A 22,626-nucleotide genomic window follows, 5' to 3' on the forward strand; every position below is an offset into this window, starting at 1 on the left:
CTGTACTTGTTTCCCTGCAAAGTATTTCTTTTTCAGGTCATCATCTCTATGTCACAAACAGTGTTTAATACACAACAGAGGCAAGTATTGTGTGAATATGATTTAATTACAATGCATGTGTTAAATAGGACAGGTAATTGATGGTGCTGTATAAGGTGCTAGAAATCCAGAGTTCACAGAGGAGTTGTCAGGAGCAGGTGTTCACTTCATGGGGGGTATGCATGGCCATCTGTCTCTCACTTGTCCTTCTTCGGACGACCCCTCTTCTTTTTTTGAGGGGGACCCTCAAGTGCAGGCCGCCAGAGTCCTCATCCCTCCCTGCGGCAGTTGCAGATGTAGTGGCAACTGATGTAGTGGGTGTAGGAGAGTAGGGTCTGCAATCCTATGATCACCCAGATTTTTGTGCTTTTGCTTCATTGGTTTACGACTTTCTCCGGCTGTGGGCCTGCCAATCAGACCCACAGCCTAGCTGTTCTCTCTCGAAATTAACACACATGTACATTAGGTGCATCCACTAATTGGAACTGGGCCGCCTTGTCAGTCCCTGTCTCAGCATACCACAGGTATCCAGGGCATCAGTGTACCCAGGGCCTACCAGGGGCTGAAGCATGTATTATGCCACCCCTGGAATGGCCGCCCAAATCTGACACAACTGGCTGCACGACAGCTGGGGCCACGTGGTGTAATCACCCGTTGCTGTAGGTGTAGTATTCCTACACCTAAACCCTAAAATGGACACATGGATTCCTATCAGTCACTCCTATAGCAGGCCTTATCAATCCTGAAGGCAGAGTGCAGGGAATCATGTGGGACGGTGCTCTGGCGCGAGCTGAGCCCGTCGACGGCTTGCGGAACCAAGTCCTAATAGCCGTTCCATGGTGACGCGGGCCAACTACTTTTAATGCATTATAATCCTTGCGGTTATTTGCTAACTTTGGCATCACATCACCTACACATGTCGAGTAAGGTGTCATACGAATGGGAATACGAATTCGTCCTGGCGACGGGGTTAGCATTCCCCCCTTTTAGAGGGACACGACATGGAAGTAACCTTGAACCCCGGTTAAAGTTGACTCAAGCCTCAGCATCACAAAGTGGATGCTGCCACCAGACACAAGTCTGACCTCCTGCTGCTGGGGGACCTTCCAGCAAGGGGAGCTTGGACAAAGGGTTTCCTGTCGAGGGCGGTGTTAGCACCATCCCAGACAGGGTTTGTGTATCCCAGGTAGGCAGGGCTGAAAGGAAGGTGATTGCAAGTGGCACCCCGGTGCTCACTGTGCATAGCCCGGCTCAAACCAGTTTCGGGGGCACACCAGCCCCTGAGCTGGCGCGAAGCCGGACAAAGGATAGGGGTGTAACCACCCCCCTCCTGGCTCCACCCATAGGTAGAACCTAGTCACGGGCCAGCCCCTTTTCTTAGAATAAAGGTAGGAGCGAGTCCCCTTCCCAAATGGGATAATCAGATAATCGGATAACTCCGAATCACGAACCACTTTCCACGAAAGGAACTCTTGACTATTTCTGAAGACTCTCCCTTGTGGCTAAGGAGTAGCCACCCTGCACCAGCAGGCACCACCTAAGCGCTTGCGGTTTGCTGTACGTCTCCTACGGATCAAGACTGCCCAGCTCGACGAGACCCGAGTTCCCTGCCATCTCTGACCTTTTACCTACCTCATCAGCCCAGCTGAGAGTCGTAGGTGTGACGAGACCTGCGGGACCGGCTATCTTCAGAACCTGCACGACGCTTATCTAGCACGCCCACCGAGGGACCCTCGAGTGAGTGCACCTAGGGTTTGAGAAGCCCTAAACCCTGAGCAGCTCCAGCATCGAAGTCTGTCTCCCCAGCATCCACGAGATCTGCGTGGGGCCCTTCCGCTTCTTGCTGTTCGCAGCGTTGTCCGACCACTTGCCGACCGGCTTGTGGCCCTCTTCACGACGCTCCAAGATTATTTGCATCACCGGTCTGGTTGCTCCAGACTGGCTCTTGCTCCCCTTCAACAGAGGAGTACCACGGACCCTCCTGGTCCACTCCCGACGCCATCTTGACTCCCCCGCTTGGGTTGCCACTGCCAAGATCCGCTGCCCCTCCCTGGGCCCAGCATCATCGACAGCAGACACCTTCGTGGGACAGCTCGCCCTCCATCCTGGTCGCCGCCGCGCCTCCTGGTCCGAGGAACAGCCGAGTCCGACGTCACCCACTCACCTGGTCGAGGTGACTTCAGCCGGTACCCCCCTGGTACCCACACGATCGCTGGCTAGCGGTTGAGAACTGAGTCCCCTCTGCTTTCAGGTTTCCTTCATCACCGATCCAGGCTTGGATCGCTCTGAACATCGTCACTGGTCGCCTGCCAGCAACTTCTTCTTTCAGGCTCCTGAGACTACACGAGGACTCCCGACATCTTGCCGAACTTCACGCAGCCGCAGCCTCCGGGCTAGGTAACTCGAGCATCTCGGTGCTCCATCGCAGGTTCGCTCTACAAGTGTCCAGTCCCTTTTTCGTTTAGTCCCACTGATCGGAACACTCCGGAATCAGTACCTCCAGACTCTAACCATTCGCATTTCACTGTTAGTGTAGATGGTTTCTCGTGCCCCTCGGGCATTTGTGTAAATTGTGCAACTGAAGTATTTTCCTAAGAGTTTTGTAGTGTGCTTAGCTCCCTGACTCATAAAGAGCCAGGGTAGTCTTGTTATAAATAAATATCCTTTTATTTTCATAACAACTTGTGTGGTGTCCTTTCACTTGGTGTTCAAGGGGTATATGTGATGGTAAACAGCTGGCTTAACACGCCCTCTAGAGTTTAGCCTAAGACTGCTCGTATCCACGCTACTAGGATAGCTGGTCTATAAGGTTGACTTACAACCAATCATCAATAAGGGTCGTTTGGAATGATACACAGTGATCACTAGAATAGTGAGCACTACATATCAGGCCAACTTCTCACATTGGTGAGCAGCGGTTGGGATTTGAGCTTGCTGTTGTTTTACCACACACGTATCCTAAGAATATCGCAGTGAAAGATCACATAAGTACCCAGGTACATATAACTTAACTTAGAATACTCCGAGTTCTACTGAACCGGCTGTTGTAGTGTAACAGGGCTTAGCACACCCTGACTACAACTCTTAGCAAGGGATCAGTAGGTAAACCCATAGTGTAGGTAGGTGCAACACTTACACCTCACTAGAAAAGCATGTCGGTCCACGGAGAGTCTGCAGGGACTCCCTTAGTGGTCAGTGACCCTCCACAGGTCGTGTCACGATATGCAGCTCTTAGCTTCAAGGAGATGAGACAACTGTGTGCCTCCAGGAAGCTAAACCAGGGTTCTAACCCTACCATCGCAATACTGATAGGTCTCTTAGAGGCGTACGATGCTAGGAGGTCCTCTAACCCAGGTCCCCCCAGTGCAGATGGGAACATGCCTCCCATAGAGGGAACCCTCGGTGACCCAGACCTCGACCTCCACACAGAGGAGGAGGACGAGGACGAGTTATCGGGAGACGAGGCAGACAAAGGTCCAGTGGTAGTCGGCAGGCTTACAAGGACCAACTTAAGCAGGCATGAGAATGGAACTGGGGGAGCCCCGGGCCCACGCTCAAGCAGGCTTAACCTTGGGAACGGACGAGCTAGGTCTCTCTCCAGAGGCTCTGGCAGATCGGTTCATACACATGTCTCTCAGGCATCTTCTCAGAGAGGAATGACTTCCCCTCAGAGGAGGGAGCATGAAGCAAAGATGCGGGAGGTCAATCTGAGGATCGAGCGGGAAGAACTTGCCCTCGCCAAAGAAAGACTTGCCTTGGCCCGAGAGCAGAAATTAAGTGGGTTAGATCCCACTGGTGGCAGCATTCTCAATAAAGAGAAAGACAGGGGTATAGACACTAGACACCTGAGTAAAATAGTGCCCCCCTTTAAACAAGGGGACGACATCCACAAGTGGATAACTGCCTTGGAGAGGGCCTGCACTGTCCAGTGCGTCCCCCCAAGTCAGTGGGCAGCTATACTGTGGCTTTCCTTTGAAGGTAAAGGAAGGGACAAGCTCCTCACTACAAGAGCTGAGGATGCTAACAACTACCAAGTCCTGAAGAACACACTGATTGATGGGTTCGGCTTAACCACGGAACAGTACCGGGTGCTGTTCCGGGACACCCAGAAAATTCAGTCTCAGGATTGGGCTGACTTTGTCGATTGTGCCACTAAGGCTTTGGAAGGCTGGTTTCTGGGTAGCAAGGTTACTGATTACACAGGATTGTACAATCTTATCATGTGAGAACAGATTTTAAACAACTGTCAGAACCAATTGTTGCATCAGCACCTTGTCGACTCGGATCTGACCTCTCCCCAAGAATTGGGAAAGAAGGCAGACAGATGGGTCAGAACAAGGGTCAAGCAGAACCAGAATCAGAACCAGGGTGGTCAGAAGAAAGCAGACCAAAAGGGTAACAAGAACGAACAAAATGACCAGAAGTCTTCGACAGGTCCCCAACAAACCAAAGAGGGTGGGGGTCAGGCTTCACAGAAGAAGAAGACTCAAGAAGGCCAGTCAAAAAGGTGGTGCCAATACTGTAAAAGTAAGACTCACTGGGTTAGTGAGTGCACCAAGAAAGGAGGGCAAACTCCTGCCACTGCAGCCCCTAAGGCACCTGCGCCCCCTAGTACAGTCAGCAGTGGTAGTGCGCCTCCCAAGGCATTAGTTGGGTTAACCTTGGGAACCGAGGGGAGTGACGACTTAGTCGGCACGCTCACTCAGGCCGTCCTTGTCTGTACAGGGGATATGGATATGTCCCCTGATGCCAGTCCCAATACTTTGGGCAAATACAGACAGACACCTTTGATAAATGGAAAAGTGGCTCAGGCCTACAGGGACACGTGTGCCAGTGTCACCATGGTGACGCCTAACTTCGTGGACCCTGGACAGATCATGCTAGGTACCAGTTACCTAGTGACCAATGCCAGCAACGTCACTACCAATCACAGTATGGCAGTTGTTGATTTCTCCTGGGGAGGGGTAAGTGGCCCGAAAAAGGTGGTGGTTAGTTCAGACCTCCCCGTAGAATGTCTGTTGGGCAATGATTTGGAAACGTCACAATGGTCAGAAGTGGAGCAGAGGACTCACATGGAGATGTTAGGCTTGCCAGCACATGTCCTTGCTGTGACCAGGTCACAGGCCAAAAGATGCCCCACTGAACAGGTGCTGGATCCTGGAAGAACGGACCAGACACCTTCCAAGAAAAGGAGCAGTAAGGGTAAGGCTTCGCCTTCCCCCTTGCCCCAGGTCGTGGATCAAGTCTCCGAGGAGGCTGACCTTAAAGAACTGAGGGAAACTGAGCCGCAAGAGCTTGAACCTGGTCAGGTTGAGTTTCTGGGCTCAGGGGGACCCTCCAGGGAAGACCTGGGGAAGGCACAGTTAGACTGCCCCTCACTTGAACCCCTCAGACAGCAGGCCGCTGCTGAGGCTGCAGGGAACGCCACAGGTACCCACAAAGTGTACTGGGACGATGGACTCCTGTACTCCGAGGCAAGAGACCCCAAACCTGGTGCGACCAGGAGGCTGGTCATCCCCTTGTCTCTGAGAGGTTTCCTTCTCACCTTGGCCCACGAGATTCCCCTTGCAGGTCACTTAGGCCAGAATAAGACTTGGGACAGAATTGTTCCACACTTTCACTGGCCCCACATGTCCGAAGATACGAAGGAGTTTTGCCGCTCCTGTGTCACTTGCCAAGCCAGTGGTAAGTCAGGTGGCACGACAAAGGCCCCCCTCATACCACTACCAGTGGTGGGGGTACCCTTTGAACGAGTGGGGATCGACATTGTCGGACCAATGGAACCCCAGACAGCATCAGGGCACAAGTTTATACTGGTGGTGGTGGACCACGCCACCAGGTATCCTGAAGCTATTCCCCTTAGGACCACTACAGCACCTGTGGTGGCACGGGCCCTACTTGGAGTGTTCTCCAGAGTGGGCTTCCCTAAGGAGGTCGTCTCAGACAGAGGTGCAAACTTCATGTCGGGATATCTGACTGCTATGTGGAAGGAATGTGGTGTCAACTACAAGTTCACCACACCCTATCACCCACAATGCAATGGGCTTGTTGAGAGATTCAACAGGACCCTAAAAGGGATGATTCACGGACTACCTGAAAAGCTTCGGCGGAGATGGGATGTCCTGATACCCTGCCTCTTGTTCGCCTACAGAGAGGTCCCGCAGAAGGGGGTTGGCTACAGCCCTTTTGAGCTTCTGTTCGGACATCCTGTAAGGGGACCCCTTTGTTTGGTAAAGGAAGGATGGGAGAGACCTCTCAGAAAGCCGGCATCAAACATTGTGGACTATGTGCTCGGTCTCCGCTCGCGGATGGCGGAGTACATGGAAAAGGCGTCTAAAAACCTGGAGGCGAGCCAAGAATTACAGAAAGCTTGGCACGACCAAAAGGCTGTCCTGACTGTGTACCAGCCTGGACAGAAGGTGTGGGTGCTGGAGCCAGTGGCCCCAGCAGCACTCAAAGACAAATGGTCTGGGCCCCACACGATCATTGAGCAAAAGGGAGAGGTCACCTACTTGGTAGACCTGGGAACTCCCCGGAGCCCCCACAGGGTGCTCCATGTAAACAGGCTCCAGGCATATGTCGACAGGGAGGGCATGGGCTTGCTCATGGCCACAGATGAGGGACAGGAGGAGGAGAGTGACCCTCTCCCAGACCTGCTCTCTCAGAACCCTGACGATGGATCAGTAGATGGTGTTGTCTTTTGTGGCAGCCTCTCTGGACATCAACAAGAGGATTGTAAACAGGTTCTTCAATCCTTTCGACATATGTTCTCTCTGACACCCAGTCAGACCAAGTGGTGTACCCATGAGGTCGACACTGGGGACAGTCTGCCCGTAAAGAGTAAAATCTATCGGCAACCTGATCATGTCAGAGACTGCATCAAGACAGAGGTGCAGAAAATGTTGGAGCTGGGAGTCATTGAACCCTCGGACAGCCCCTGGGCTAGTCCCGTAGTGCTCGTGCCGAAACCTCACACCCAGGGCGGTAAGAAAGAGATGAGGTTTTGCGTGGACTACAGAGGTCTCAATGCGGTCACTACGACTGACGCCCACCCGATACCAAGAGCAGACGAACTTATCGACTGGTTGGCCTCGGCCAACTACTTAAGTACGTTTGACCTGACAGCTGGGTATTGGCAAATCAGGTTAGCTGAGGAGGCCAAGCCCAAAACAGCATTTTCTACCCCGGGTGGGCATTATCAGTTCGTGGTAATGCCCTTTGGTTTGAAAAATGCACCTGCCACCTTCCAAAGGCTGGTGAATCGAGTTCTCACTGGGTTGGACGACTTCTGTGCGGCGTATCTGGACGATATCGCTGTCTTTAGCTCCACCTGGGAGGATCACCTGGTCCACCTGAGGAAAGTGTTAGAGGCCCTGCAGAAGGCAGGCCTCACTATCAAGGCCACCAAGTGCCAGATAGGGCAGACACAGGTTGTATACCTGGGCCACCTTGTAGGTGGAGGCCAGGTTCAACCATTGGAGAGCAAAATACAGGCCATCCAGGACTGGGCTCCTCCAACCACCCAGACTCAGGTTCGAGCTTTCTTGGGCCTGACTGGTTATTACCGGAAATTTGTCAGAAATTATGGATCCATTACGACCCCGCTAAACGACCTGACAAGTAAAAAGATGCCAAAAAAAGTTCAGTGGACAGCAAGCTGTCAGAAGGCATTCGATGACCTAAAGCAGGCCATGTGCACAGCACCTATCCTAAAGAGTCCAGACTACTCCAAACCATTCATTGTCCAAACAGACGCTTCGGAGCTGGGTGTGGGAGCTGTTCTATCGCAACTGAATTTTGATGGTCATGACCAGCCCATAGCTTTTATTAGCAGGAGGCTGACCCCCAGAGAGAAGAATTGGTCAGCTATTGAGAGGGAGGCCTTTGCTGTGGTTTGGGCCCTGAAGAAGTTGAGGCCATACTTGTTTGGCACTCACTTCAAGATTCAGACCGACCATAAGCCCCTCTTGTGGCTAAATCAAATGAAGGGTGAAAACCCCAAACTACTTAGGTGGTCCATTTCCCTACAGGGGATGGACTTCACAGTGGAGCATAGACCTGGCACTGATCATGGCAATGCAGATGGGCTCTCCAGGTATTTCCACTTAGAGCAAGAAGACTCACCTGGTCAAGGTTAGCTTATTGTCCCAAAGTTTGGGGGGGGTCATGTAGGAGAGTAGGGTCTGCAATCCTATGATCACCCAGATTTTTTGCTTTTGCTTCATTGGTTTACGACTTTCTCCGGCTGTGGGCCTGCCAATCAGACCCACAGCCTAGCTGTTCTCTCTCGAAATTAACACACATGTACATTAGGTGCATCCACTAATTGGAACTGGGCCGCCTTGTCAGTCCCTGTCTCAGCATACCACAGGTATCCAGGGCATCGGTGTACCCAGGGCCTATCAGGGGCTGAAGCATGTATTATGCCACCCCTGGAATGGCCGCCCAAATCTGACACAACTGGCTGCACGACAGCTGGGGCCACGTGGTGTAATCACCCGTTGCTGTAGGTGTAGTATTCCTACACCTAAACCCTAAAATGGACACATGGATTCCTATCAGTCACTCCTATAGCAGGCCTTATCAATCCTGAAGGCAGAGTGCAGGGAATCATGTGGGACGGTGCTCTGGCGCGAGCTGAGCCCGTCGACGGCTTGCGGAACCAAGTCCTAATAGCCGTTCCATGGTGACGCGGGCCAACTACTTTTAATGCATTATAATCCTTGCGGTTATTTGCTAACTTTGGCATCACATCACCTACACATGTCGAGTAAGGTGTCATACGAATGGGAATACGAACCCCTGGCCAGTCCTGGCGACGGGGTTAGCATTCCCCCCTTTTAGAGGGACACGACATGGAAGTAACCTTGAACCCCGGTTAAAGTTGACTCAAGCCTCAGCATCACAAAGTGGATGCTGCCACCAGACACAAGTCTGACCTCCTGCTGCTGGGGAACCTTCCAGCAAGGGGAGCTTGGACAAAGGGTTTCCTGTCGAGGGCGGTGTTAGCACCATCCCAGACAGGGTTTGTGTATCCCAGGTAGGCAGGGCTGAAAGGAAGGTGATTGCAAGTGGCACCCCGGTGCTCACTGTGCATAGCCCGGCTCAAACCAGTTTCGGGGGCACACCAGCCCCTGAGCTGGCGCGAAGCCGGACAAAGGATAGGGGTGTAACCACCCCCCTCCTGGCTCCACCCATAGGTAGAACCTAGTCACGGGCCAGCCCCTTTTCTTAGAATAAAGGTAGGAGCGAGTCCCCTTCCCAAATGGGATAATCAGATAATCGGATAACTCCGAATCACGAACCACTTTCCACGAAAGGAACTCTTGACTATTTCTGAAGACTCTCCCTTGTGGCTAAGGAGTAGCCACCCTGCACCAGCAGGCACCACCTAAGCGCTTGCGGTTTGCTGTACGTCTCCTACGGATCAAGACTGCCCAGCTCGACGAGACCCGAGTTCCCTGCCATCTCTGACCTTTTACCTACCTCATCAGCCCAGCTGAGAGTCGTAGGTGTGACGAGACCTGCGGGACCGGCTATCTTCAGAACCTGCACGACGCTTATCTAGCACGCCCACCGAGGGACCCTCGAGTGAGTGCACCTAGGGTTTGAGAAGCCCTAAACCCTGAGCAGCTCCAGCATCGAAGTCTGTCTCCCCAGCATCCACGAGATCTGCGTGGGGCCCTTCCGCTTCTTGCTGTTCCCAGCGTTGTCCGACCACTTGCCGACCGGCTTGTGGCCCTCTTCACGACGCTCCAAGATTATTTGCATCACCGGTCTGGTTGCTCCAGACTGGCTCTTGCTCCCCTTCAACAGAGGAGTACCACGGACCCTCCTGGTCCACTCCCGACGCCATCTTGACTCCCCCGCTTGGGTTGCCACTGCCAAGATCCGCTGCCCCTCCCTGGGCCCAGCATCATCGACAGCAGACACCTTCGTGGGACAGCTCGCCCTCCATCCTGGTCGCCGCCGCGCCTCCTGGTCCGAGGAACAGCCGAGTCCGACGTCACCCACTCACCTGGTCGAGGTGACTTCAGCCGGTACCCCCCTGGTACCCACACGATCGCTGGCTAGCGGTTGAGAACTGAGTCCCCTCTGCTTTCAGGTTTCCTTCATCACCGATCCAGGCTTGGATCGCTCTGAACATCGTCACTGGTCGCCTGCCAGCAACTTCTTCTTTCAGGCTCCTGAGACTACACGAGGACTCCCGACATCTTGCCGAACTTCACGCAGCCGCAGCCTCCGGGCTAGGTAACTCGAGCATCTCGGTGCTCCATCGCAGGTTCGCTCTACAAGTGTCCAGTTCCTTTTTCGTTTAGTCCCACTGATCGGAACACTCCGGAATCAGTACCTCCAGACTCTAACCATTCGCATTTCACTGTTAGTGTAGATGGTTTCTCGTGCCCCTCGGGCATTTGTGTAAATTGTGCAACTGAAGTATTTTCCTAAGAGTTTTGTAGTGTGCTTAGCTCCCTGACTCATAAAGAGCCAGGGTAGTCTTGTTATAAATAAATATCCTTTTATTTTCATAACAACTTGTGTGGTGTCCTTTCACTTGGTGTTCAAGGGGTATATGTGATGGTAAACAGCTGGCTTAACACGCCCTCTAGAGTTTAGCCTAAGACTGCTCGTATCCACGCTACTAGGATAGCTGGTCTATAAGGTTGACTTACAACCAATCATCAATAAGGGTCGTTTGGAATGATACACAGTGATCACTAGAATAGTGAGCACTACATATCAGGCCAACTTCTCACAGTGGGCACACAGGGAGGTGTGGTCATTTTGTCAGCAATCTGGCAGAGGCATGTGAGTATGTCCCTGTGCACAGCAGTGAGGTCATCCATTTTATCCATTTTGGTCTCCATTCTGGACATGTGGGAGTCCTTCCTGGACCTGTGGGAGTCCATTTTGGCATAATGGGCAGCCTGCTGATGTTGCATGGACTTGAGGATCCAAACTACCTGGCCAAAGTCTCCGGTGCATTCTTTGTATGCATTTATGATGCGTCCTAACTGTGGGTCATCTTGCACAGCAGCACCATCTTCAGGACGTGACCTCACCCCGCGCACCCTCACACCTCCCCAACCCACACGAGCAGGACCTGCCGTTGCAGACACAGACAACACTGAGCCTCCTTCATTATTGTGCGGAAGCACGTTCTGATCAGAAGCGTGTCACTCGAGTTGCACTCCAGTGGAGAAATTAATCAAGCGAGAGTAAATTCTGTGATTCGTTGATTTATTCAAATTACATGAATTCAGTAGCTCCTTTGAAAAGTATAATTTTTACTGAAACCAAACATCACAAACGAGTATATTGAGATTCATAACTCGATGTAGCCCAATGCATTTCGGGCCAGTGTGGCCCTTCGTCAAAATAACGGGATAGATATGGATGAAAAATGCGTAAATAAAAGCAGTGTTGTGGTGGTGTTGTTTGAAAAAAATAGTGTTAGATGGAGGGATGGGTCCTGTTAAGTGGATGTTTAAACGGTAAACTTAAAGTCACAAGCAGGGGTAATGAATCCTAAAAAGTAAATGGGGTATGGTAAAGAATGAATACATGCGAACGTGAAAAAATGAAAAGAATACAACGTGTTTGTCAAGGTCTAGTAGCAAGAAGTTGAAACGTTAAGAGTGTGCGTGCTCGAAAATTAAGTGCCATTGGAAGAGATAACGAACGAACAGTGCGTGAGCTGTCGAGAATGAAATTTGTGATGGAAGTTAAGTACCGGGTGAAAGGAGGGTCACGGGTGCGTTAATTAACGGAGTGAACAAAAGAACGAACAGAACGAACAACTAAACAATTATTGAAGAGCAAGGCGGTATAGGGCATAGCGCACAACACTTACGTGATGTGAATAGTTCAAATTGATCAGGGCAACAAGATTTCACACCCTCACAAAGGTTTTCCTATCAATCTAACAGTAACAGCTACGTGCAATACTCAGAACGTCATTTACTTGCTTAAATGTCCCTGCAGGCTTGTTTACGTCGGCAAGACAGAGAGGAAAATACGAATTCGACTCAACGAACACAAGAGCAACATACGTATTCATCAGATAAAATCTCCTATTGCTAACCATTTCGATCTCTTACAACACAACATCTGTCAACTGCGCTTCTTGATTCTCGAACAAGTTCCTATCATAAAAGGACGACACAACACACAATATCTATTACAACGCGAAGTTTTCTGGATCAACAAACTAGATTCGATTCACCCTAGAGGACTCAATGAACGTTATGATCTAGGTTGTTTTTTGTAATGTTCTTTGATTCTCACTTGACTTTCAGCTTTCAGAATACACTTATGTACTATTGTTAAGGGTATAATCACATGAGACCAGGGGCCCTATAACCTTGTGTTTCCTGATGTTCTATCATTGTCATTTACTTTACTCGCTACCCATTGCATTTGATTTTACCACAAATATGTTCTGTTCACCATCATACATCATCCTTTTATAGAATTTTGTCTCCTCTGTGGATTTTCGCAGAACACTTTTTGTTATCCTTATTACAGTCTTAATGCATCGTATCACCATGCCATTAGTACCTTCATACACGCTTTTTGTTTCGTTTCCATGGCTACCCCGCACACACTATTCTCATGTTTACTCTAGACCACTTTTCTTCCGCTCGTTACATCAATATACCTTAATCACTAACCCCGCAATCACGACCTTACTCTCTTTCCAGTTTTCTGCTTCACGTGTTTTTCTGTTTGCATTTTCCGCATTCACCGTTCTGAACACACACTCTGACAATTTCTGATACATCGCACCGGACTTGCACTTTCCCCTACGATTGACGTAACCATCCGTATACATTCGTATACTCGCCGATACATTGTATCAGACTTGTATTTTTCCTTTCTGATTGGTTTCCACCGTCTCATGACGCACCTATCCGCTTCCTACACGTTTGACGGTATATTGACCAGTATAATCTTTTATGATCGGCTACGAGGCCCTCAGTCATTTTGATTTGCGACGACAATCACATGACACCCTTTAAATACTACGCGCGTTTTACAGTCGACTGACTCGCTGACACGCCGGTACTTTATGACTGCACAGCCTCGATCGATTTGAACTATTCACATCACGTAAGTGTTTTGCGCTATGCCCTATACCGCCTTGCTCTTCAATAATTGTTTAGTTGTTCGTTCTGTTCGTTCTTTTGTTCACTCCGTTAATTAACGCACCCGTGACCCTCCTTTCACCCGGTACTTAACTTCCATCACAAATTTCATTCTCGACAGCTCACGCACTGTTTGTTCGTTATCTCTTCCAATGGCACTTAATTTTCGAGCACGCACACTCGTAACGTTTCAACTTCTTGCTACTAGACCTTGACAAACACGTTGTATTCTTTTCATTTTTTCACGTTCGCATGTATTCATTCTTTACCATACCCCATTTACTTTTTAGGATTCATTACCCCTGCTTGTGACTTTAAGTTTACCGTTTAAACATCCACTTAACAGGACCCATCTCTCCATCTAACACTATTTTTTTCAAACAACACCACCACAACACTGCTTTTATTTACGCATTTTTCATCCATATCTATCCCGTTATTTTGAATGTTCCATGTTTTTTCACACTGCTTTTTAGACTGATTGATTCATGATACTATTGTATTGATTAAAGCTGCTTCCTTGTATCCTCCTATTATAGTGCCGCCCCTGACGAAGGGCCACACTGGCCCGAAATGCATTGGGCTACATCGAGTTATGAATCTCAATATACTCGTTTGTGATGTTTGGATTTCAGTGAAAATTATACTTTTCAAAGGAGCTACTGAATTCATGTAATTTGAATAAATCAACGAATCACAGAATTTACTCTCGCTTGATTAATTTCTCCACTGGAGTGCAACTCGAGTGATACGCTTCTGATCAGAACGTGCTTCCGCATGATTTCCATCCCTACTCAGGGGGATCTACTCGTCTGCACCCATACCCTGTTCTACTTGAAATACCTTGTTTTGAACACGAGTGCGCTTCCTCTTTCTTCAACAACCTCCTTCATTATTGACACTGGTGTTCTTGTCCGCCAACTTCAGAGTGCCCTGTGTAGCTGTGCCATCGGTATTTTCTTGCCTTGGTTTGTCTGTGTTTTACCATTTACCATTTTTTTTTAACAGGATGATTCATCACATTACAAACAGTGATTATTAAAAGACCATCGGCCATATGCATCAAGCCTTTTTCCCGTTTGCAAACGGGCAGATTCTCAGAATCGGCCCGTTTGTGAATTGGAAAAAGCCTTTTGGGGTGTATCATCCCAAAAGGCCATCACAAAATAGAGAATTGCAAAATTTGCGATTCTCTATTTTTCGAATGCAATTAAGGAATTGCAAATTGCGATTCCTTAAATGCAATTCTGGAAGCACCAGGAAATTTGCTATTTGGCCTTAAGGAATTGCAAATTACCACCAAATTTAAGTTGGTGGTAATTTGCGATTTTCTTTAAAAAAGCACTTTTTTGATTTTTTAAAAGTGCCTTAAGTCGCTCATACATGGCATGTATGTGCGCAATATGTGCACACATGCATATTTCAGGGGTGCAACAGGGTGTCCTTTTGGCACCCTTGCAACCCTGAAATTGCATTTTCAATTTGCGATCGTCTAATTGGTAATCACAAATTGAGAATGTCTTCCCATTCATTCATATAGGCCACCTAGCCCATTGGAATGAGTGGGAATGTATTCCTCATTTGCGAATCTCAATTTGCGATTCGCAAATAAGGAATATGTAGGATTCGCAACATTTTTAGCAAATCCTACATACATTGCATTTTGCAATTCTCTAATTACGATTCGCTAAAAATCGCAATTTAAGAATCGCAAAACTCTTTTTTGATACATATGGCCCCATGTAATTTCTTCTTGAAGCAGGACCAACACTGACTAGCACATGGCTGCTCCCTGTCTGGAGTGGCATAGTGTGCAAAAAACAGTGAACTAGAATGCAGCCCAAGCGATGGTGGTGGCTGAAATTCTTTCAATTCAAGCATTCCTTCCATTACTTGATAATTTGTTGCAGTCGAATCCCTAAGTGCAACAGGTACACCCAGTGCTTAATTTGTAAAATATTAAGTGCCAGGGCTCTGACCTGGTGGCCACTGCAGCTTGCACCACCCAATGCCCTTTCATCGGTGCAAAAACAACTACTAACCATCTCTCTCGCATGTAAATGCGACAGTTCAGATTATTCCAGGTCCCCAAAGCAAAAGGAATGGCTGGGGAGGCAGGTATGAGTAATTTTTTCATGTATATTGTTTTCCTAAACAACTGTTATACTGCTCATCTTTAAATTACATGAGCAGCGCCACCTTGTGGCAGACTGCCCTAAGTGTGGTGTTGACAATTAGGTGTTGGTGCCGAGCACCGGAAACCAATTAAGTGCCGGTGCTCAGCACCGGAAAGCTCCGGCTCAAATTAAGCACTGGGTACACCCAGACCTGGGATCCGCGATCTCTGTGCCACTGAGATCGAGCAACACCTCAATGTTGAGGCTTAAATCACATGAAACCAGTCTGGGGTTGCTTATGCTCATCTCTAGAAAAGACAGGCAGTTCTGGAGTGTTTCCTATTGGAGCATGAACAAGGATGATTTACATAAAGCTGGTGCATATCCAAAGAGGTATAGTGATGTCGGATGACAGTAGAGGAGTTCGTGAGTGTCCTCCAAGGAAAGAACCAGGCAGGTGCCACAGTGCAATGTTACATTAATGAAGGGTCTCTGACGCTTCAGAGTCAGGGAAGATGTCTACTCTGAACCCATATTAACAACATTAATATCTGGTATGTATTCAAGGTCCTGTATATATACAAGGTCTTGTGCATAAGAAGTCACTTTTTTATTATTCTTGGGAGTTCAATTTTAAGTATCTGGTTGTAAGAAATCAAAACATAATCATAATGAAGCTGTAAACCCAAATAAGGCCACTATTAGGCAAATTACCTTTAAGGTCCAGTACAACAAGCTGAGATAAAGCTTACCGTTTCATTCAAAGCTTTAATTAAGTGGAGAGCATCCTTGTAAAAATAAAACAGTCGAACAACTCCTAAAAGAGAAATAAGGAGTTAGAAGAAACGAAGGTGGCATATATTTTCAAATCACACTTTCGAAGAGCATAAAGAGCTTTAATCTACAAATGCTAATTTTATGTCAATTTGAACATGATCTTGCGATTCATATTTCCTGTACTATTCTGCACTTTAAAAGCAATATGGCACTGACCACAAAAACACCATGTGAGAAATTGGATTATTCATCATGCCTCCTTTATTTCGGTTCCATAGACCCATAAAAGGTACACTATAAAACATATTAAATAAATACGAAGAAAGTACAAATTCATTTGAAAAAAGTAAAATTTCTCATTAAATGGTAAGCTAATGTGACAATTACAGTTCAACAACCAAGGCTCATTATATTTCCACAAACATAAATATTATGAGGAAAGTTCTTAAAAAGGAAACATCCTAACTAAAGAACAAGTTACTTACCTTCGGTAACGATATATCTGTAAGAAACATTAGTTAGTTAGATTCCTTACCTTAGAATATCCCCAGGCGTCAGGCTGGATCCGGAAAGATTTTTCTTCAGCAATACCCTTGCGCGTCGCTAGGCGTCATCTGCGGCTCCGCGTCCGTCGTCGGCGTCGTGATCACCGGGATGATGTCGTCGGAGTACTTAGACGCCGCCCTCGCGCGCTAACGTCAGTTCTTGTACATAGCTTTCCGCACCAGGAACGCAGAGCCATGCAAGAACCCGACACTGGTGCCATAAATCTAGGGCCCTGAAAAGGATGACCTTAACCCCAGATATCAGTTCGCAGAATGGGGAGGATGGGTGGGGCGGTAAGAAATCTAACTAACTAATGTTTCTTACAGATATATCGTTACCGAAGGTAAGTAACTTGTTCATCTGAAAGAAACACATTAGTTATATTCCTTACCTTAGAATAGATACCCCAGCAATACCAACCCCGGTGGTGGGTCTGCGAACTAATATCTCACCAGGAAGTCCTGGAGAACGGAACGGCTAAAGAAGCCGTCTCTCCGGACTTGGCTGTCCAGGCAGTAATGTTTGGCAAACGTGTGCAGCGAGGCCCATGTTGCTGCCTGACAAATGTCTTGCAGAGGGACTCCCCGTCCCAGGGCAGTAGTAGCCGCTGTGGCCCGAGTGGAATGGGCCTGCAGCCCCACAGGAGGTTCATTCTTAGCCAAGGAATAACAGGCCTTAATGCACAAGACGACCCACCGAGAGATGGTTCGCTTGTGCACCGCCCGCCCCTTCTTAGTGCCCACGTAGCCAACGAAGAGTTGGTCGTCCACCCGGAACTGTTTTGTGCGGTCTAGATAGAAGGAGAGCGCACGTTTTAGGTCCAGACGGTAGAGCCGCTCTTCCTCTTTCGAGGGATGCGGAGGCAGAAAGAAGGTGGGCAATGTAACAGACTGGCCGATGTGAAAGGCAGTAACCACCTTAGGTAGAAAGGAAGGACGAGTCCTGAGAACAACCTTGTCCGGATGGACAGAGAAGAAAGGGGGTTTAGAAGAAAGAGCCTGGAGCTCACTCACTCTTCTGGCAGAGGTGATGGCATCCAGGAAAGCAGTCTTAAGAGTCAGAAGACGAAGAGGACAATTATGAAGCGGCTCGAAAGGAGCGCACATCAGATAGGCTAACACCAGGTTCAAGTCCCACTGAGGCATTACGAAAGGGACAGGAGGAAACATGTGAGAAATGCCTTTAAAGAATCTAGCAACAACAGGGGACTTGAAAAGAGAAGGCTGATCAGGAAGCCGTAAGAAGGTAGAAACAGCTGAAAGATATCCCTTGAGGGTGCCCAGAGCAGAGCCCTGCTGGGCCAGGGAAAGAAGAAAAAGGAGAACTTCAGAAAGAGGGGTGGAAAGGGGATCCACAGCCTTTGCTGTGCACTATGCCACAAATTTGTTCCACCTGCAGGCGTATACTGTTTTAGTGGAGGGATGCCTGGCTGCCAGAATGACATCACAGACTTCAGGAGGCAAGTCAAATGGCATCAACTGTCGCCGCTCAATCTCCACGCATGGAGGTGGAGACTGGACAGGTTCGGGTGGAGGACCGTCCCCTGCTGCTGCGACAGAAGGTCCTCCTGAAGAGGCAGTCGAATCGGGGGATCGATTGACAGACTGAGTAGCTAGGGATACCAGTATCTTCGTGCCCAATCCGGAGCCACAAGGATGACTTGGCCCCGGTCCCGCCTGATCTTCTTCAGCACTCTGGTCAGAAGTGGTATAGACGGAAAGGCGTACAACAGACCGCAACTCCACTCGCGACGAAAAGCGTCTCCGAGCGAGTGCCACCTTGGAAATTCCAACGCGCAGAACTGATGACACTGCGTGTTTTCTTCGGTGGCGAATAGATCTAACCAAGGCTCTCCCCACTGCCGAAAGAAGCCTTGCGCCACGTCCGAGTTCAGACGCCACTCGTGATCCATCATGCACTGGCGGCTGAGTTTATCCGCCCTGGCGTTCAGAGAGCCCGCCAGGTGTTGAACCACCAGGGTGATGCCCTAATCTTCCAGCCATGTCCAGAGGCGCAGAGTCTCCTGACAGAGGGTCCACGACCCCACCCCGCCCTGTTTGTTGCAATACCACATGGCGGTGGTGTTGTCCGTGAACACCTGCACTACACTTCCCCAGACAGAGGAAAGGAATGCCTTCAGTGCAAGCCGGATCGCCCGCAGCTCCAATAGGTTGATATGGAGCCGGGACTCCGCCGGAGACCAGAGGCCTCTGATCTCCGCCTCTCCCATGTGGCCACCCCATCTCAGGAGGGACGCATCCGTCACTACTATGTGCTCCGGTTGGGGTAGGGAGAGGGAGCTGCCACTGACCCAATCGCGGTCCGTGAGCCACCACTGCAACTGTCTTGCAGTGCCCTCCGAGATCAGGACGTGGTCGGACAGGTTGCCCCGATGTTGAGCCCACTGGAACTTCAGGTCCCACTCCAGAGCCCGCATCCGCCACCTGGCATGATGTACCAGCAGGATGCAGCAGGCCATTAGACCCAGCATCCGCAGGACCATCCTGACTGAAACTCGGGATAAAGGCTGAAAGATCGGAATCAGAGACTGAATATCCTGAACCCGCTGTTCTAGATAATAGTCCCGAAACAGCACCGAGTCCAGAACCGCTCCAATGAAAAGAAGCTTCGGGGAGGGACTCAGATGCAACTTCGGTACATTGATGGAGAACCCCAGCAAATGCTGAAGGTCGGCCGTAGTCTGGAGGTGGGAGACGACTGCCTGGGGCGAGCCCGCCTTCAACAACCAGTCGTCGAGATAGGGGAAGACTGGAACCCCTAATCTGCACAGATGAGCTGCGACCACCGCCATCACTTTCGTGAACACCCGAGGGGCACTGGTGAGGCCGAAGGGGAGCACAGTAAACTGACAGTGCTTGTGGCCTACCGTGAACCACAGGAAACGCCGGTGGGCCAGTAGGACGGGGATGTGGAAATAAGCGTCCTGCAAGTCCAACGCTACCATCCAGTCTCCAGGGTCTAGGGCAGTCAGAACCTGAGCTAATGTAAGTATCTCGAACTTCTCCTTCCGGAGGAAGGTGTTGACGCTCCTGAGGTCTAATATAGGGCGTACGCCCCCGTTGTCCTTCTTGGGAACCAGAAAGTAGTGGGAGTAACAACCCTGACCTACTTCTGGGCCAGGAACGCGCTCAATGGCCCCCTTGGCCAAGAGGGCCGTAACTTCCTCCTGCAGAAGTTGCAAGTGATCCCCCGACATGCGGTGGTACTGCGGTGGCATGGCTGGAGGGGTCGCCTCGAAGGGGAGGGAGTAGCCCCTTTGGACGATTTGCACCACCCACCTGTCCGACGTGATGGTACGCCAGTGGAGCAGGTGATGGCGAACTCTGCCTCAAACTGGCGTGGAATGGGCCAGAAAGGTCGGACTAGGAGGGCTTTGAGGCAGATGCTATGGGAGCAGATGTGGGCTGCTCTCTGTCCCCCTGCTCCGCCTCAGCGGAATGCACGTCCGCGACCAAGTTGAGGCTGGTTCTGTGGCCTGTGGCTAGACGGACGTGCGGGGGCGCCCGTTCCTTGGCCACGAAAGGGGCGAAAAGCGGAAGTTTGCGTGCGCGGGCCCAGAGGCCCAAGGACTTGGCCGTAGCCCTGGATTTATTTAAAGCGCTCCTGCGCACTATCCGCTTTGTCGCCAAAAAGGCGACGGCCATCAAAGGGCATGTCCATGAGAGTGCTCTGGACAACCCTAGAGAAATTTGTGGATCTCAGCCAGGCGTGGCGACGAATCGCCACCGTTTTCGCAATTGCCCTACCTAGCGAGTCCATGGTGTCAAGCCCACATCGAATGGAGTACCGTGCTGCATCCCGCCCCTCAGCAAGAGCCTGGGCGAGCCGTGTCCGGGCCTCCTCCAGACTCTGAGGCAGGACGTCCGCCACCGTATTCCACAAGGAGTGGGTGTAATGGTCCAAAAGGCATGCGGTATTAACCCCTTCGCTGCCAGGCCTTTTCCCCCTCCTGTGCCACGCCCTTTATTGGCTATTTGGGGTAGTGCGCGCTGAGGCCCCTGTAACTTTTTGACCACATAAGGTATCCACGCCAAATTTGCGTCCTTTTCTTCCAACATCATGGGAATTCTGAAGGTACTCAGGGTATATGGATTCCCCTGGAGGCGTCACAGAAATGAGCCAAAATACAGCAAAATTTAGTTTTTTGAGGGGAAAATGGGAAAAACGGGCTGCAAATGAAAGCATCTGGGTGTTTCCCTGCAAATGTTATCAAAAAAGGGTTTGTGGGGCTGAAATCACAATTTCCCCAGCTTTTAGGGGATACCAGACTTTTGTCAGAAACCGAAACTTTTTTACACAGTTTTGGCATTTTTCTGGGACATAGCCTATTTTTGCTATTTTTTGTGCTTTCAACCTCCTTCCAGTTAATGGTAGAAATGGGTACAAAAGCAATAATGGATCCTGGAAAGCTATACATTTTAGAGAAGTAGACAAAATTCTGAATTCAGCAAGGGGTCATTTGTGTAGATCCATAAAGGTTTCTTTATAGAAACTAACAGTTAAATATAGGATAAATTGAAAATTTGTTGAAAAAAGCGCCTTTTGTGTCAACGTTTTCACCTGTAACTTCTTCTAATTTTGACAGCTCTTTGAAAGCAATATAACGTTACATCCGCTGGACATTACTGGTTGGGGGGATATATAGGACTTGTAGGTTCACCAAGAACCCGACGAACCCAGAGCCAAAAACTGAGCAGCAACTTGCAATGGTTTTTTATTATGTACCGGGTATATAGTAATTATACTGTAAAAATGTGTACATGGAAAAATCGGTATGAAAGACACCTATGTATTTCTGAAATGGGAACAAAATATAGAGTTTAGAAGCAGTAGATATTTGCACATTTCCGAAATTGGGGTACTCATACTAGCATGAGAATTATCAGTCATTTTTTAGAATTACTTCTATTTTACACAATGTCTTTCATGTGGAAGGCAGAAATGCATCGAATGTCAATAGGTAATAACAGTTCCTTTACAAATCTGAAGTCTCCCGATAAAAATGGTACCTCACTTGTAGGGGTAGGCATAGTGCCCACGACAGGAAATGGCTCAAAACCCAACGTGAACACACCACATTTTCACAATGCAAAATTACCCTTTTTTAGCAAAGTGCCTAGCTGTAGTTTTTTAACCCTAGCTCTGCCGGCACCTAGGAAAACCTAGCAAACCTATGCATTTTTGAAAACTTGACACCCAGGGGAATCCAGGATAGGGTGACTTGACTGCCTCCCACCAGGTTCTGTTACCCAGAATCCCTTGCAAACCTAAACAATTGCCAAAAAACACCTTTTCCCCACATTTCTCTGGTGGAAAGTTCTGGAATCTGTGTGGATCCACAAATTTCTACCCACCCCGCGTTCCCCAAAGTCTTCCGAGAAAAATGGTACCTCACTTGTGTGGGTCAGCCTAGTGCCCGCGACAGGAAACGGCGCAAAACGTAAGGTGGACACACCTCAATTTCGCTGTGGAAAATGACCCTTTTTTGGCAAAGTGCCTAGCTGTAGTTTTTGAACCATAGCTCTGCCGGCACCTAGGCAAAACCTAGCAAACCTATACATTTTTGAAAACTAGACACCCAGGGGAATCCAGGATGGGGTGACTTAACTGCCTCCCACCAGGTTCTGTTACCCAGAATCCCTTGCAAACCTAAAAAATTACCAAAAAAACAAATTTTCCCCACATTTCTCTGGTGGAAAGTTCTGAAATCTGCTTGGATCCACAAATTTCCACCCACCCCGCGTTCCCCAAACTCTTCCGAGAAAAATGGTACCTCACTTGTGTGGGTCGGCCTAGTGCCCACGACAGGAAACGGCGTAAAACGTAACGTGGACACACCTCAATTTCACAGTGAAAAATGAACCTTTTTTTGCAAAGTGCCTAGCTGTAGTTTTTGAACCCTAGCTCTGCCGGCACCTAGGGAAACCTACCTAACCCACACATTTCTGAAAACAAGACACCCGGGGGATTCCAGGGAG

General features: G+C 49.3%; 1 protein-coding gene across 3 annotated transcripts in view; it reads right to left on the reverse strand.

Annotated features, from left to right (window-relative positions):
* The window catches only part of WDR93 (WD repeat domain 93), a 486,239-nt gene that overhangs the window by 361,077 nt on the left and 102,536 nt on the right, over positions 1–22,626 (reverse strand). For all 3 annotated transcript variants that reach the window (XM_085644428.1, XM_085644426.1, XM_085644427.1), the window contains one exon: positions 16,057–16,121. In XM_085644428.1, the coding sequence (XP_085500554.1) occupies positions 16,057–16,121 (65 nt within the window). The remainder of the gene's footprint in view (positions 1–16,056; positions 16,122–22,626) is intronic.

Source organism: Triturus cristatus, chromosome 3_1 (genome assembly GCF_964204655.1).
Source record: "Triturus cristatus chromosome 3_1, aTriCri1.1, whole genome shotgun sequence".
Taxonomy (NCBI): Eukaryota; Metazoa; Chordata; class Amphibia; order Caudata; family Salamandridae; genus Triturus; species Triturus cristatus.